This window comes from Tyto alba, unplaced genomic scaffold (assembly GCF_018691265.1).
Source record: "Tyto alba isolate M040663 unplaced genomic scaffold, T.alba_DEE_v4.0 Super-Scaffold_1000006, whole genome shotgun sequence".
Lineage (NCBI taxonomy): Eukaryota > Metazoa > Chordata > Aves > Strigiformes > Tytonidae > Tyto > Tyto alba.
This window is the reverse complement of record NW_024881272.1, coordinates 23558486-23574790: the sequence shown is the minus strand read 5'-3', so window position 1 is coordinate 23574790 and position 16305 is coordinate 23558486. Positions and strand designations below refer to the sequence as shown.

General features: G+C 48.7%; 1 protein-coding gene across 19 annotated transcripts in view; it reads right to left on the bottom strand.

The window, feature by feature from the left end:
- The window catches only part of PTPRF (protein tyrosine phosphatase receptor type F), a 389043-nt gene that overhangs the window by 74645 nt on the left and 298093 nt on the right, over window positions 1-16305 (bottom strand). For all 19 annotated transcript variants that reach the window (XM_033000823.2, XM_033000824.2, XM_042803813.1 and 16 more), the window contains one exon: window positions 1571-1840. In XM_033000823.2, coding sequence (XP_032856714.1) covers window positions 1571-1840 — 270 coding nt within the window. The remainder of the gene's footprint in view (window positions 1-1570; window positions 1841-16305) is intronic.

The following is a 16305-nucleotide window of genomic DNA, read 5'->3' as shown; positions in this document are numbered from 1 at the left end:
GACATTCATCCACCCTTTCCTTTGGAGAGCCGCAAGCTTGCCTCTTGCCAGCTCTCGGGTGTGCAGTCTGCATGTGAGCAAGGGGCAGGTCTGGTACCTTCGATGCACTTACTGCAATCAGTTCCGTGTCATGTAGCTTCTCCTGTCTGCCCCGCAAAGAGTCTGCTTTCCAGCAAGCACAGGAGAAGCAACACCGGGTGAAGGAGTTAGGGACAGAGGCAGTACGATATCCAGAATGAAGGTACAGAAAAGACAGACAGAGAAACAGTGAGGATGACAAAGGGCTAAAGGAGCTGATCAGACTGTTCCCTGTCCTGGGGCGGCAGTGGGCATCACATCAGCCAGCGAGGCAGAGTCCTCCCAGGTACAAAGAGGTAAATACTGGGAACCATTAGTGCAGCGGTGCAGTTCCTACCTCCTCCCTCCATGTCCAAACCACCTCCCCCATCATGCCCCTTTCTTCTGTTCACCCTTGGGTATGTACTATAACCAAGGCAACCCCTGTGCTCTGTAAGAAAACAGGGGCTGGAAAAGGTACTGACTAGCAGGCGCTGTGAGTAAAGGGAGCCAGGTGTGGCTAAGGTTAAAAGCATCCTCTGACTAGCACGAGGGAAAACTGAATTTGCTGTTAAACTCTAGGTCAGAAAGGGCTAACACTCAATTCTGTGATTTGTTCAAGCAAGGACTTGGTACTATAGGTGGCCATAGTGCAGGAGTGGGCCTGCAAGAACAGACAGACTCAAAAGATGACATATCTGTGGAAATCTGAGCTACAAACCAACTGCAGTGAGTGGAGAAAAGGGGTAGCGTGTGGACCTGCTTGGCCCCAGATGGGAAAGGCAGGACACATACTTCAGCCTCCCATTAGGGAGCTGTTTGGGTGGGCTGTACTCAGTGGTCAGCAATCCGCATTAATGTCCTCTCTGGGGCAAAAGCTACCTGTGGAATGGCAGCAGGAAGCCTGCCTTAAGGACAGCAACAGAAGAAAGAGAAAGGGAAAGAGGCAGAGCAGTAAGGGAAAAAAGAAAATTGACAGAGGAATAGGAAGCAATTTTAAAATGAATGTGTATAGCTCCTCCCTGCAGGGGGGGAAGATGCTCATTCTAGTGCAGTCCAGACACTTCACATTGCTGAGATCAACATTCCTGTCCTGCCCTTACTGCAAGAGGACATCTCTGTGCCAACAGCTCTCTGACTGAAGACATCCAGAGACCCCTGCCCCAGGACAGCCTGCGGCCTGCTGCTGTGCTGAGCTGATCCTGCTGATGCATGGAACAAGCCAGAAATTACTGGGATGAGCACAGACTCAGTGAGGTTCCCTTGTGGCATAACAGGGACCCAGCCTGACAAAAGCCTGCTTCCCATCATGCCACATACAGAGAGAGAGGAAATGACCTCCAAAGCAAACACTACAGTCTGAGCAGGAAAAAACAAACTTGTGGGTTTGGGAACCTCCCTTGCAAGGTGGAAAAGTCACAGGAGACTGCAGTCACTTGGCTGCATCCAAAACCACTTTGGCAAATGGCTAGACGGATGAAACCCAAGTACACCATGAGGAATAATTCCTTACCTTTGACAGTGATCTGGGCTGTGGCTTCGATCATGCCGAGGGAGGAGATGGCCACACAGGTGTAGTTGGCAGACTGCAGAATGTTATTCAGCTCCAGGACATTCCTACCGACGGGCATCTCATCCTCTTTGGTCAGTTCCTCCACACCAGCCATCCACTTCACGTAGGGCATCGGAGCACCTACTGCCACGCACGTGAGGTTCACGCTCCCCCCAGGCATCACCTCATGGTTGCTCGGAGGGATAGAGAATCGAGGAGCAACACGCCGCACTGAAACAAGGAGGAGACAGCTAGTAGGGTCACAGAACCAGCAGAGAGCACTCAGTTGCATTGCAGGGGTACGTGAGGGGGATTCAACGTTTTTGCCTGTCTATCCCTCAGGACAGATAAAATGAAGTGCAAAAGCTGTTCACTGCTTTGCCAAATTGCACACACTTTGCTCTCCTTCCTTAGCCACTGGCATCTTATTAGAAGAACTCATTAAGGGATGGCTCAATCCATTCCCTCCAAACACAGCCTTTTGAAATCATATTACTAACATGAAACATTCCTCCATTTAAATTACATCCCTCTAATTAGAGAGCATGCACAAATGCCAGTCACACACTCTCTCTGTGCAGGGCCCACTGAAGCTCTGCAAAATGGAATTACCTGCTCAATTTATTAGCTCTAGAGTAAAGCAACACATCCCCTAAACCTCACAGGGTTTGGGCGGGAACAGCAGAAGGGCTTCTTTCTGAATTAGCACACATGTGCTGCTAAATAAAATATAATTCCTTTCAAAATGTAACTCAGGTTCTACCTTGGCTCAGAAAAAATAGTCACCAGAGTTACATGACATTGTCAGGGTCTGAACAGATCACCTTGCTGGGCAGGAAAGAACTAATCCTGACAGATGTGAGATCATATCCCTTTTGATAGAAGAGAGCTGGACTGGCAGAACCCTCCCCACCTTTGCGGCAGCACTTTGGGAGATGTATTCCTCCTTATTTCATTGCACAGCTTCTCTTCATATCAATCCCTTGCTGGGTATTTCATTCAAGACTTATTTGTAAGCAACTCTCAGCTACAATAAAGCTCTAAAGCTGCCTGCCATATGCATTCCTGTCAGGAAAATGACACTGAGAAATGAGGCCCCTTCTTCAGGGTTAGTGTTATGGGCCTATTTAAGCAAGGGTAGAGAAACAACTGTGCTCGGTAAATCTTTGTCTCCTCGGGGCAAGCTCATTTTAGTCTGTAGTTAAAAAGGGAAACTGCTTGAGTGTGTCTTGCCCAGCAGCCCTGCTCTCCTCTGGCCTCCTCCACCAGAGAGGCAGCCCCAGAGCATGGGCCGGGTTCATGTCTGACCAGCTCCTGCGGAGCCTCTCCCTGCCACACGTGCCTCCCCGGTGCCCAGGGCCGGCAGAGCAGCGAAGGGCCGCGGCGCTGGGGGCAGGCAGGAGTCGGGCAGGAGCCTGAGTGGGGCCAGCTCACGACATGCCACGGGCACGACCGGCCCCATGGGCACCAGGGGTCCGGGGGGGGACATGGCTCTGCTGGCCTGGCTCCTGCCACCACGGCGTCTCCGCAGATGGTAAAGATGCTGACAGCCCGGCGAGCTGCAGAGGTGTCAGCTTTGCTTGCCAAGCTGACGTTCCTCAAATCAAATTTCACTAGTGCTCTCTTTGATGATTCATCCCCAAACCAACAGGCTTGCAGAAATAGACTGAACACGGAAGCCCCCACGCTAGCATGTACAACAGAGCTAAGACTTCGTGATAAATTAGACAATACTGTCAACATCGTGTGTGTACTACACATCGTCTCGGTGACAAAACAGGGCTCATTAGCTCCTTACCAGCCAAGGGAAGGATAACTTGCTTTGGGTTTTTTTTATTGAATGTCTAAATCCAAAGTCTTGCTGGTTGTTTCTTTTAATCAATTATTAAATCTCAAATCAATAGCTACATGAGCGATTGCTAGTGAGGCGTTACCTGACTGATGGGGCAGCGCTCCCCAAATGAGATAGAACTGAAAGTGTACTCAAGTGCTACGCAGTCATGAGAATACAGAGTTAACCTGATGGACATGGCAATGATTTAACATGATGGCGTGTATTTCCAACCAAAGCATCCCAGCACCATTCGTTAAGAGTCAGGTTTAGTTTTCCAATGAACATGGTGTCGAGTTATTCCAGGCAGCAGCTGTTCAAATTCCGTCCCCATCCAAGGACCAAACCCACCCACCCACACTGTATTAAAATAAAAAAGAGCAAACTTCGAGGATAAAGCCATAGGTGTGCACAGAGCACTCACGTACATGCACCAGGCAAACAGGCTGGCAGGCACCAGAGGCCACTACAGAGTCAGAGGGAGAGCAGTGTGAGGGCAGGACAGGGAGAGGGAAGGTGCACGGGAACTCACGTGCAGGGACAGGGGAAGACAAGAGACTGGAGGACAAGGGGCCATGCAGAAAGGTCAGTGCCCAGCATGCACAAACAGATTTGGACTCCCAGTCCTGTGAGACCAGAGGCAGCACAGCCTGCTGCAGACTCCCCCGCACTGTGCCCCTGTGTCAAGCACTGCTTTCAGAGTGCTCCTAGGGCCACGCTGAGCCCCCATCAGTGCCACGTCCCCCCTGATGTGTCCTGCAGAGGCAGTGCCTGTGGGCGCTGCAGCCATCTCTCCCTGGGGAAGCCAGGAGACAACCACCCCCTGCTCCCCCGTGGGCAGCACAGGGGAGATGCACTTCAAAGGGGCTGGGGGCTCTCAGCAGCGCTTTGCAGGGTGAAGGGCTGAGTCCCTTCGGAAGTGGCTCCCTCCGTGCTACCCACAGGGGAGCAGCAGAGGTGGTTGGTGTGTACAGGTGCCTAGAGAAGGGATGAATGGCAAGGAAAACTCTCCTGCAGATCAACCCATACAAAAGGGTGGGCAGGCTGCAGCATCGCCAAGCTCAACGCAGGCCATGCCTCCTGCACATCGCAGCCTGCGGCACGCCAGGAAGCTGTGAGGGACCTCAGCTCTTGAGCCTGGAAACAGGTGAGCGGTTAAGCAGGCCTCTGTGGTGTGCTTTTGCAACCCAGAATGGCTGAGCCGGCCTCCCCTTGTTAGCACACCAGCAGAGCTGCTAAGATGGGCTCACTGCTCCACACCAGAGAGCAGCGGTGCCCAAGGCACTGCAGCTGCTGAAAATGGATGCCATGTGTAGGGGTCAGCTCTCAACACGGGAGGCGGGAAGGGGTCAGGGCAATGCCTTCGGTGAGATCTGGCCTGGACGATGCTCTGGCAGGAGCACATGCAAGGGAAGGGACGAGCTCCATCAGCCTCCCATCCTCTTGGGGGATAATTGGCAGCTTCTTGTCCCAGCCAGTGTGGAGGGAGAAAGGGAGATGCTGTCAGTTAGCATTAGTGAGAGCTGGCAGAGCTCTCATAGCAGCTTGCAGAGCACCATCAACACATTCCTCAGGCTCAAGCCAGCGATTTAAGTCGCTTGCTTTTCTAGCATAAGAGTCTGGTAATAATTTAAATCAGTATAACTCCTCATTCTTAGAATTTCTGTCCAATTTACAAGTCAAATCACACGGGCTAGCACAGACCATGATGCTACCTTAAGTGCTGAAGAAAATTTTGTTGTTTTTCATTTATTGCAGCAATGAAATTTCCCTTTTTATTACAATTTTCTTGACAAGAATTTGCAATATTTTTTTTTTAATCTTCTTTTTGGATAAAGATCAGAGAAGGTGGTTTGGAGGTTTCGCAAGAACAGCACAGGGAAAATTGCTGTGAATATTAAAATTATTTCAATGGACAATAGTATAATTCAGAGGTTTAGTTAAACCAGCAGACTGCCAAAAATGAGATTCATTGTCATTCATCCCAAGAATAGGCATCATAAGGGCTCTGTGGTGCTCCACTATTCAGCACGCCTCCCTATTGAGAGCGTTCCCTGGGAAGTGAAGTGAAACCCCAGAGCGGTGAGCAGTGCAGCGCAACCTGAGCCTCTGTCCTGGATCCCACAGGATGGGGAGGAAGGACAGTGTGCAGACTGGTTCCCCACTCACTGCGGGGTCTGTAGCGAGGGAGGAGGGGAGCAGGCAACACAACAGCCACAAGGGTTGAGATTGTTAATAATTCAGCATGCATTAACATGCACATTCCTTGCCTTGAGAGCAAAGAGCATGAATCGATTGTCCGGCTCCTTTCACCACGGGAGTGGCTGCTTCCTAACATCTCGGGTTCCCTCTGAGGGTGATGTTACCCCCTCGTAGAACCAGGGACCTCTGCCCTCCCTGCTGCTGTCTGCAAGAGTTGTAGGCTCTGAGCTGTGGGCGTGAGTGCTCAGGTCTCACAGGCCAGTGCTCTTAGCCCCTCTCTCACGTGCTGAGACACTGCTGGCATACAGAAAGGCTCTGCTGGAAACACAACAGTGCCAGGAGGACTGCCCATGCTTCCAAAACCACACAGTGCTGCTAGGGAAGGGGAAACCAAATTGCTTTTCCCTGCTGGCTGTCTTGGCCACAGTACAGCTGAGCAAATGACAATGCTAACACCCCTCACTCCAGCTTGCAGAGCTGCAGGGACCTCTGCTTGCCTGCTCTTGCTTCTGGGTTTCCTTCCCACCGTGCCTATCTGGCATCTGTCTAACTCTGGGCTTCGTCTTCCCCGCTCCCGGCACCCCCATCGCAGGCTCACCGGGTGCTGCCACACGGCGATGGAGAGCAGTGCCCGTGCTCTGCACGCTTCTCCGCTCCTCTCTGAGGCAACTGCAGCTGCTCCAGTCCTGCACCACTGTCCTGACATCCTCTTTCCTTTGCTCCTCCTTTGCCCAAAGGAACAGTGGTCTGACGTCCCGTTCGCTCTGAAGGAGGACCAGCACTGCCCGGGCTGTGCTGCTCCTCCCCAGCACCCAGCACAGCAAAGGCGAGTTCGGAGGGTTGCGCTCTGACCTCCCAGCTGGGATGAGGAGTCGAGAGTGATACAGGGGCACATCTTTGAGAAGGTGAGGCTGCCTAATTTCATTACTCCAGCCAGGCAAGCTGGAGGATCTTTAGTGCACAGGGTGTGCTCTTGCCCTCGCCACACTGCTACCCTGCCCAAAACTCCCGCCTTCCGCAGGAACCACCTCCTCAGAGTTGGGAAGGAGTGAATTTAGGAGATAGCCTCAAACATGATCATCGGTCTGCATGGTTTACTCATCTGTAGACACCTTTCATCTCTCCCTAGTGCTATCATTTTAAGGAAGGACTTCAAATGAAAAGGCAGTTGCTGGAGTCTCACAATCTATTGACAGAATCAACAGCAGGAGAGGAAAAATTGGAACCAGAAAAAATGCATTTACAGTCTAATCTTGTGCTCAAACAATGCTGTACTATTTATGCTCCCAATGCATCCTTGAGTGCTGACATTTTATAGACAATTTCCAAAACAGGGCCTTGCCATTTTTGGATTATATTTCAGCTATAACTTTTAGGTCTAATTATTTGCGCTGACAACCACATATAAAAGAGGATATATCATTACAGTGGTGCAGCACTGGAGACACATCAGCATTCAGCATACTGACATACTAATAGCAAAGTAAGGGAGAGCAAGATTGTGGAGCTATGCAATTTGCATTCACTCTCTGAAATTTCTCTGATGAAAATAACACAACATTAAGGAGGGGAATAAGAGAAAAGATCCACTGTATCAAGATAAAGTAACTCGTTAATAAATAACCTTGTAGCAGTCACAGAGCAATAATTAAATGCATGGGTGAGCAGTACACAGTTTTAAGTAAAGCTGGAAAAATGTAAGATGTAATTATCAGTGCCAAACAAATTATAAGCACAGCAAATCCCAATGGAATATTTAGAAACTAATTTCTGGCTTCACATTAAATATTTGTGTACGTGGGTATTTTTGGTGGGGTGGAAAGGAGGGGTCAACACAAAGAAAGAGATATTATCCACTCCTGCTGGCTTATATCCATTCTTGGCTACCTCCCCTCAGCTAAACCATGTGGCTAAAACATTTAAGTGCCCTGTCTGAGGCTTACTCTCCAAAGGTGCCTGAGACATCACAGCGGTGCTCCAAATTCATGGAAATCTGCAAGGCTTTAGTTCTTGGCTTTAACTTCTTTTTTCTTCCTTTTTCCTCATTTTTTCCTCATTGTCTTGGGTTCAGGTAATTTTATCCTCTACGAAATCTATTTTTAGAGGGCAAACAACAAGGGCCCCATGCCTCAGTACAATCTAAATGAGAGCAAGTTTCAGGGAGAGAACGGGAGCTAAGTCAGTGTACTGGAACAACTGCTATGACAACTTGTTAAAACTTGTTCCAATGCTGATTATAAGATCAACTCGTGCAGCTGTCTGAAGGCATGTGTGAGAGGAGCCAGGGTCTCTTCCCCGTGCCACCCAGGAGCAGCGCCGGGCTGGAGAGTCACTGAGAGCATCTCTCTCCTCCAGCGTGTGGAGGGATGGACCTGCACAGTACCCGCTCAGTGAAGGAGTCATCTCTGGAAACTAGCTCAGGACTTCTGCCAGAAACACCAGCTTTCCTCAGCATGAAATCCCGAGTGCCTCAAGCTGGGTCTGGAGCTAGATTTAATTTAAAAGCTGGAGTCGCCTTTCACTACTGTCCTTTTTTCACCTCTGTCTCTCTGAGGGTAGCAGGGCAGAGCGGAGCAAAGGAGGAATCAGGTTTTGCTGAGTGGCTACGAGCTCCTGTGCACTTTGCCATGGGCTTCCCTGAGCCATCCTAGGTAAGGCTGGGGCCACTACCAGAGCTCCCTGCTCTCCCGCCAGCCAAAGACTCAGCCTCAGAGAAGAAAGGAGAGGCAGACCTGCTCATGCAAAGGGCCCTTGTCCGAGCATGGAGAACTGGCCACCTCCAGAGCGGGGACTGCCAAGGAGCAGGGAAGCTGTCTCAGCACAGGGGCCTTGCATCACTCAGCCCGCTGCCCCTGCTGCCCTGTGGCAAGGGAGGGCAGCATGCTGGGTTCTTCTCTAGCTGAGATCAAAAGTAAGCTTTTTGCCTCTAGAGAAAGTTAAAACTTTTAAAGCTACAGGAGAAATTGAGGAGCCCGCTCTCCCTAGCAGCTCACGAAGGGACTGGAGATTATTCTGATCTCTGCTTCCAAAGACTGCTCTTGATCTCCGGCCAGAAAGCAGCAGCAGTTTAGAGGTATTGGCACCTAGCACAGGTAATGGATTAGAGAAGGACCCCACATACAGTAGCATGCACTTCTTCCCACCCTGCCTTTGAAGGAAACCGCCCTGGCTGGTATTTGCATGCAAAATACATTCTGTGCATTTTAAATCTCAAGCAACAAAGGCATGCAAGCAAAGTATCAACGCCATCACCAGAGTCACAGCAAACAGTAAGCAGATTTCATCAGGCACACTGTGGCCGTGCCTGGAAGGGAGTCAAGAGTCTGTAGGGCCCCCTCCCCTTTTGGGGATGGCTCTCCTCTCCCTACTGGAAAAGTCCCATCTGACGTGGCGTACTGTAGATGGATAAGAAGTGAAAAGGACCAACCTTCTCGCTGATCTGAGAGATGAAAGTTTGTTTTGTTTGATGGCAGAGTGCGATGAAGATGAGGAGGGAATAAAAAAAGACAAGGAAAAACACAGAGAGTAAAAACAGGCCAAGCTTCATCTGTCCGCACACCACTGAAACGACAAGACAAGACTACAGAGGTCAGCCATGACTTCCCACCGTGCACACACACCACTCCATGTTGTGGACAGGAGTGCACCGCACTCGCACCGCTCTGGCTGGAGCAGGAGCAGCCCCTCGGCCTCCCTGACCCGCGCACCGCCCCTCGAGGCAGGGCGGAGGGGACCGCTCGTCCCACACGTACTCACGTGGAGGGTGCTTCGGGGGCGGCCCCGTGCTGGGCCAGAGGCTGGAAACACAGACATGTTTACATGTGCAAAACACTCACGCACACGCACAGAGAGAGGGACTCCAGCCATCTCACAGACCGACGTGTTTCCACACATCCACTCCAGCTATAAAGATGATGGCAAAGGGACTTTAAACCCATTGACCACACGCTGGGAAGAGCATATACGCAGATCCGAATTTTATCAAGTATGAAAGAAGTGTTCCAAAAGATGGAAAAATCTTCTATCATGAAGAGCTGTTCCCCCTCTCCAAACAAAGAGCTAAATGCAGCAGAGAGGTATTAGGCAAGTGACAGACATGTGCAGTCTCAGCTGGGCTCAGTTTCGGGAGAGCCTTAGTGGTACACTGTGCTGTGAGTGAAAGATGGACAAGAAATCAGAAGGACAAAAACACCCAGAGAGAATTGAGCAGGTCCCAGTTTTTGTTCCTGCAGGAGAGACAGTAGAAGGTTAGTTGCATTTTCCTTATAGACAAAGGAGATCTTATTTCTCTAGCAGGAGTGACCTCACTCCAGCTACAGATCTGTGGCGTATCAGCTGTAATCAAACCCTCGCTGAGAGAATACAGAAGTGGATTTGATAGTTAAAGACTGCTTATGAGTCACATTTTTGATGGGGAAGGAAAAGGTGGGGGGAGGAATTTGCTTTCCAGCAGAAACACTGCAAATTAGAGAACAGCATGTGGCATTATACAGTGCAACAGTACAGTCAGCCATTTCCAGCGATTAGAGGACACGATTTTAACCAACAGACATGGTACAGACCAGGCAACAAACTGCCAATAACAGCTACAACAGTAGCCTACGAAGTGTAATGGAGCTTGCAGAACAGCAAAACAGTTGTTTGTTTCTTCAATTGAACTGATACCAGGGGACCAGAACCAGCCAACTCAGAGCTTAACTGCCCCGTAAGGGAGGGCCACATCCAGTGAGGACCCCCACCCAGACATCCTCAAAACCAACAGTCCTAGCTTAAGGCCCAGGTTTCCTCTGGCCTGCTGCAGACAGGGGATTTACCACTTGGACCACAAAACATTAGCATAAGGCTCATTTAATCCTGTGAGACCTTGTGACAGGAGGGAACCTCTTTACTGCTGCTCCCAAGCCACCACTTTATTTCCTAATCTAATGGAGTGTATCACATCTGCACAGCCTCAGCAGACAGCGAGGGGCTTCTGCCTTCTGCTCAGTTCTTCCCAGCAGGGAGGATTTGTTTCCTGCCCTTGCCCAGGAAGGACAGTGCTTCTGGCAAACCAGGCGTACCCGTGATCGGCTGCATTTCTGGAAAGCAGCACTAACATTACAACAGGGCAACACAAACTCCAAGTGCTGCAATCGTGGACCAACCTGCTGCAACTGCGACTGAATGACAAGAGGCTGGTGAATGGAGTAGGGCTGGGGGATGATGCTGAAACAGCTATGGGAACAGCTATCCCTGCTGCAGAAGCACAGCAGCTACAGAGCTTCCCCCTGCCCTTGGGAAGGGCTGACAGACCCCAGCCGTACCAAGGGGACTTGCTGCGGTGCCACTTGGCCTGCCCAGGAGCAAGGTTCGGGGTGCTGCTGCAGCTGGGACACAGGCAGGAGCTTTGTTTTGGGGAGCCCGGCGGGGATCACACTGCATCAGTGTGCGTGGACAGGAGTAGGCTTCGGCAGTGGCTTTGTCCACGTGTTGACACTTCAGATTAGAGCTGGAAAAGTGCGGAAACACATGTGAAACATGCTAATTCAAACAGATTACTTTCTGGTCTGTCGAACAGGAGCAAGTTTGGGGCCTGCTATTTGTCACTAATTGCTGGATTATCTCTTAATCTCTTATTATATTAGTGGTTTATGGGGAATAAAAACCAGTGGCAGGCTATTTTGGAACAGCTGTAAGGCAAGATGGAACACCTGGACAGAAAGTCCTCTCTCCTTTCCCTTTAGTTAATGCTTAAACAGCTGCTGTTTTATCTGAGATAAACCTGATAAATGGGAAATTGAAAGTTTCATCTCCTTACAGATCCCATTCACATGCTCCCTTATCTCTGGTTCTCTATTCATGTCACTCCTAAACTAAGACGCATGTTTTACCAACAGTTTTTCTGCTTTTTTACGAAACAATGACTCTGAGTAGTGACAGTAAATAACATCTGTCCTCGCCACGTAGGGACAGAGGATTTCAAGCTGGGGTTACCCAGAGTATCCCCTGTGCAGAATACCCACGGCTCACTAGGCATGCTACTGTGTTCCCACGAACCTGAGCTGCCTGGCAGCTAACTTGAACAAGCCAGTCTGTGTGCAAGACAAAGCAAGTCAAGTCACAGCAGAAATGCCACCAGAGGATAGCAAACTATAGAAGGTAAAAATGGGGCTCCTTTTGAGATCCAAGTTGAAACAGTAAAGCAGCAAAGAGTGAGGTCGTACTGGAGACGCGTCTGCCAGTCTTAACTGTCAGATGGCTTCAGTGCTCTGTAGGCAGAAACTCCCATGCCGATTGAATTTGGCTTTTACCCTGCCACAGTCATGCTTGTCTTATACAGCAGCAGCAGTACTCAAACCACAGCAGCTTGTTGCAGAAAGAATGAATTTGGGCTTATGGGAGGCTCTGCTTTTGTGTATTCTTGGGCATTAGCTCCCTGAAACTAGGCAGGGGGCTGTGGCCAGGATACGAACACACAGCTCTGAGAGTTTAGATCACTAGCTCAAACAAAGGAACACATTTCTAAAGCTTTTCAGAGTGGGAAGCTAATACTTTCCTGAAAGCAATAAGAAAGTTCATTATCCCAATTGGCTCTGCAATTCTGCTGGGAACTGCCAGTATCTGTCCTGTGCTGAAAACCCTCTGGTGCTATGCAAGGCATTAATATAAAGGCAAACCCAGACACTTTGGAATCCAAAAGACAGAGAGGTTAACAAAATCCCAGAGGGGGATGAACCTGTTCCTGCTTATCTCCAAAAGCACATCTTGTGTCTCAAGGACTCCACATAAATCAAATTTTATCCTTTACAGCTTCTAGAAGTATAGAAGAACAAAAGGACAGATTGCCTTTTTTACACCAGATTACATGAGAATAAGACAACCTCCCATTATATGCGATGAACAATGTTCTCATGCCACAGTGATGAGTATATTCCATCCTAGAGAGACAGGATGCTCAGGGTGCCTAACCATCCTTTCCCATTCATAGTGCACACACATGCATGCATGAATTTAATTAAGAGCAGAAAATCTCAGAGCACCAGAGATGCATTTCCTAACCCTTTGTGCAAGTGGATATGGAAGGGGAGGGAACAGACATTTAGTCAGCACAGATACGCAGGCCTAATTGTTCCACAGACGTCTATGCAGGTCATGTGGGGAGAAGGGGGAAATAGGCTTCCAAGTCCATTTCTGTGTTTCATTATCATGCACTGAGCCACCAGCCACTCTCCTTCTATTTTCCATAAAGGTCATTTTACAAATAATCAGACTCAAGCCTCACAGTGCACTTTTAACCGTCAAAGGACTTTGCAAGGAATAAAACCGTTAAGCTTATTTAGTTGAATTCTATAAAGCACATTGAAATGTTTAGATGAAATGTGCTAGCAGAAGGACAAAGAACTATTATTTATTAAACCGTGATGATTATAATCATTACGGCATAGCAAAATGCTCATAGAAACACTGAAGATGAACACACTTCACCCCAGGAGAAAACATGACAAAAATATTCATAGTAGCATATGGGGAAAACTTTGCAGAAGCCTCTATGTGCCTCTCCGGCTCCGAAGACAGCCAGCTCCAGGACAAAGGTATGCAGCTGAAGCAGCACGAGCTGCTGCGCCGACTGAGCAGCCAAAGTCTGCTGGTGCTGAGCACTGCACAGCTCTGGCCGTGCCGCTGGCTGCCTTCACCCCGAGCCTGCTTACAACTAGCCACGGTGCATCTGCCTGAACTCTGCCTGCTGCTCGGACTCTGGCTATAGCAGTAGCTTCAGCATGGAGCAGCACCTGGGGGCAGAGGAAATTAAGTTAAAAATACTGAAATCCCGTAAAAAGGAGTGCACTTTCTTCATCAAAGGGTCATTGCTCTCTGTTGCACTGCTCTGCTGCAGCATTATCTTGAGGTCAGGACTGCGCAGAGTGTACACAGGGAGATCATGGCCCTTCAGACCCGTAGCCATGCTCAGCCATGTACCAACTGCTGAAGGGTAGTTACTCTGTGGCCTCTATCACAGCCTGTTTTGGCTTCTTCTGATGATCCAGGGCAGACATCTGTCCGAAGCAGCAGTCTGGGTCATCCAGTCTGATTCAACTGCCCGTTTGTGTTTCCTGTCATCCGGCCCATCTTCCTCACAAGTCCCTCCAGCCTCTGCTCGTCTGTGCTCGCTGCCCGGCACTCAACCACCGGCAGTGCCCCTCTCTGGTTGGGTAATATGTCACCCCCATCAGCTCTGATGAGAGACAGGTTTAACGAAGCACATTGCTAGAAGTGTGCATATAGCTGGGTTGTAAACAAACGTATTCCCCGTTATTTAGCCGTTTTTCAGACATCCCCAGTTTTGGTTGCTGACTGTTTGACCACTGTCCTCAGCTTTTACTCTTCTCCTGGCAATAGCCTCGAGCTTTGACTGCTGTTGCTATTTTAGCTGTTTTAATATTTCATAAGCAGAAAATGTCCTTTTTAAAGGCTTCAAGTCTTGTTGCTCCAGGCTGATGTCAGTCATTCAGAATTATTATTATTTACACAAGGTCCCCAATGCAGTAAGCACCACATAGCCGTAAGTAGCCATTTCAGTAACCTCCCTCCGTCTGAGCCTAAGCTACTGCCAAGTCCCCAAGTGTAAAACCCTGAGGAGGGCAGAGAATCACTGCTACAGACAGAGCCACAATCCAAATTTCATTTTGGGTGATGGCTCCTTAGTGAAACTTGGCAAATAAAACTTCAGACTCCAAGCAAGTTACCCTGCTGCCAAATGAAATGCTAGCCTGGCATTTCAAAAAGCAGGTCAAGAAAGCACAGATTTTTGCAGTAATGCCATTTCTATTTACTGCAGTCTGATTTACTAGTTTGTGATTTGTGGACAGAGGAGACAATCCAGTTTTAAATGGTCTTTTTTTTTAAAGCAGCTGTGCAGCTACATGTAGCATTTTGGGTCAGGAAACTCGCTCCACTTGCCCCACTGGACCATGCCTTGAAGGCCTGAAAAGCAGCACTTCAGAAGTGAAAACTGGGCAGCAGATTTCCCATTTGACGGGAAGTATGCAGCCAATGCTCCAGTAAATACTATTCTAATAGCATCTGCACTGTTCACTGCTGTAGGCATCACTGGGAAACACACCTAGTGAATTCCACAGTGCACTAATAAGGATATTCTTATACATATTCTTCCTGCTTATCCACTTCACTGAAGTAGGAAAAAATTAATGCCATATGTAGAGAAAAAGGGCAGAAAAAGCTTTTCATACAGGGAAAAAGTCAAATAACAGTGCTTCTACTGAGGGGAGCATCACACAGGCTACCACCTTCACATGCATTTCATTGGCCAAGACTTTAGGCTAAATATGCTCCTTTTTGTGCAGATGTAGGCAAATGAAGAGTGAAATGTGTTCATAAAAAAACAATAGTGTAGGTGAATCAGTGCAATTATATTATACTCCCAGTGAGCACGATGAAATGACACCACTTCTTTTCTTTTTCCACACTAGGTCCAATCTGCCTTCTGCTCTTAAATCAATTTCTTGCATGTCTTGAATCAACTTCTTGGATTTTTGCTGCTAAATTAGACAGTAAGCTCTCTGGATTAGAGGAATCACATCTTCCATACATTTCTATTCCCTTCCCTTCTACCTGCAGCACCATCAAGTCCCAAATCTAATCACTGTTATGAGGTACTGCGGCACATGTAACCGAGGACCACAAATGGATGAGTGTTCCTTCACGTTGGTAATGATAACATCCAGACCAGCACTGGCAAGCATGCTTGTGCTGAAAGGGAAGGACAGGAATATGCCACCTTGCCCTGGCATGCTCCCTGCTCTTGCTTTCACTCTGTTCTTGCTCCTCTTACGGTTGGGATGTTTTCTGCAACCCTCTATGCACGGAGGGCTGAAGAGCAGCAGTGGGAGGCAGTCAGCTCCCAGCACCGGTTCCCATCCGCATCCTGGCTTTGCAGCAGGAGACAGATAGACCTGTCAGTCCAGAAGCAGAAGGCTTATGAGGGTTGCTTTCCAGCACACTTAGTAAGATGAAAACAATAGCTTCAAGGAAAATGCATCCATTTTCCTTTACAAATCCCTGGTGTGGAAATGTTTTAACTTTTAATGAAGTCCATCTGTGCAGAAGTGCTGGCTCTAAAGGATTCACAGAGACAAGGCACTGGCACAGCCTGCTCCTTCCTCCTCCTGTTCTTCACTGATATAGGAAGCCCTTAGCAGTGCCTGGATACCCCTTCTCAGCACCCAGTATCTTCCTTTGTTAGGATAAAAAGTATGATAAAGATGCTAATGAGCCCGTGCTTTCTAATACAGCACACTCTCAAAGGATTACCTGGGAGGCTAGGAAAGGGGAGGACATGATCAAAAACATAAGCCCCAAGAGTCAGGAGACAAACAAACATTTGAACTATTAAAAAAACAATAGGCTGTAAATGAGAGCAGACACAAGCAGTCCTGAAAACTACACATGGTAAAAATTAGTACAGCTGCTCAGTGCTCAGCCATGCTTTCCGAGAAAGTGGCCAACTTCTTGGGTATTCACCTCAATGAGGTCAATCATTATGAAACCACCATGCAGTGGCAGTGCAGCCGACACACTTAATTTCCACTGTAATTTAGCATTAATGAATATCTTCTCTAGTAAAGATGCAGGCACATTCTGAAGATCCTACTGAAAGTCACTGATC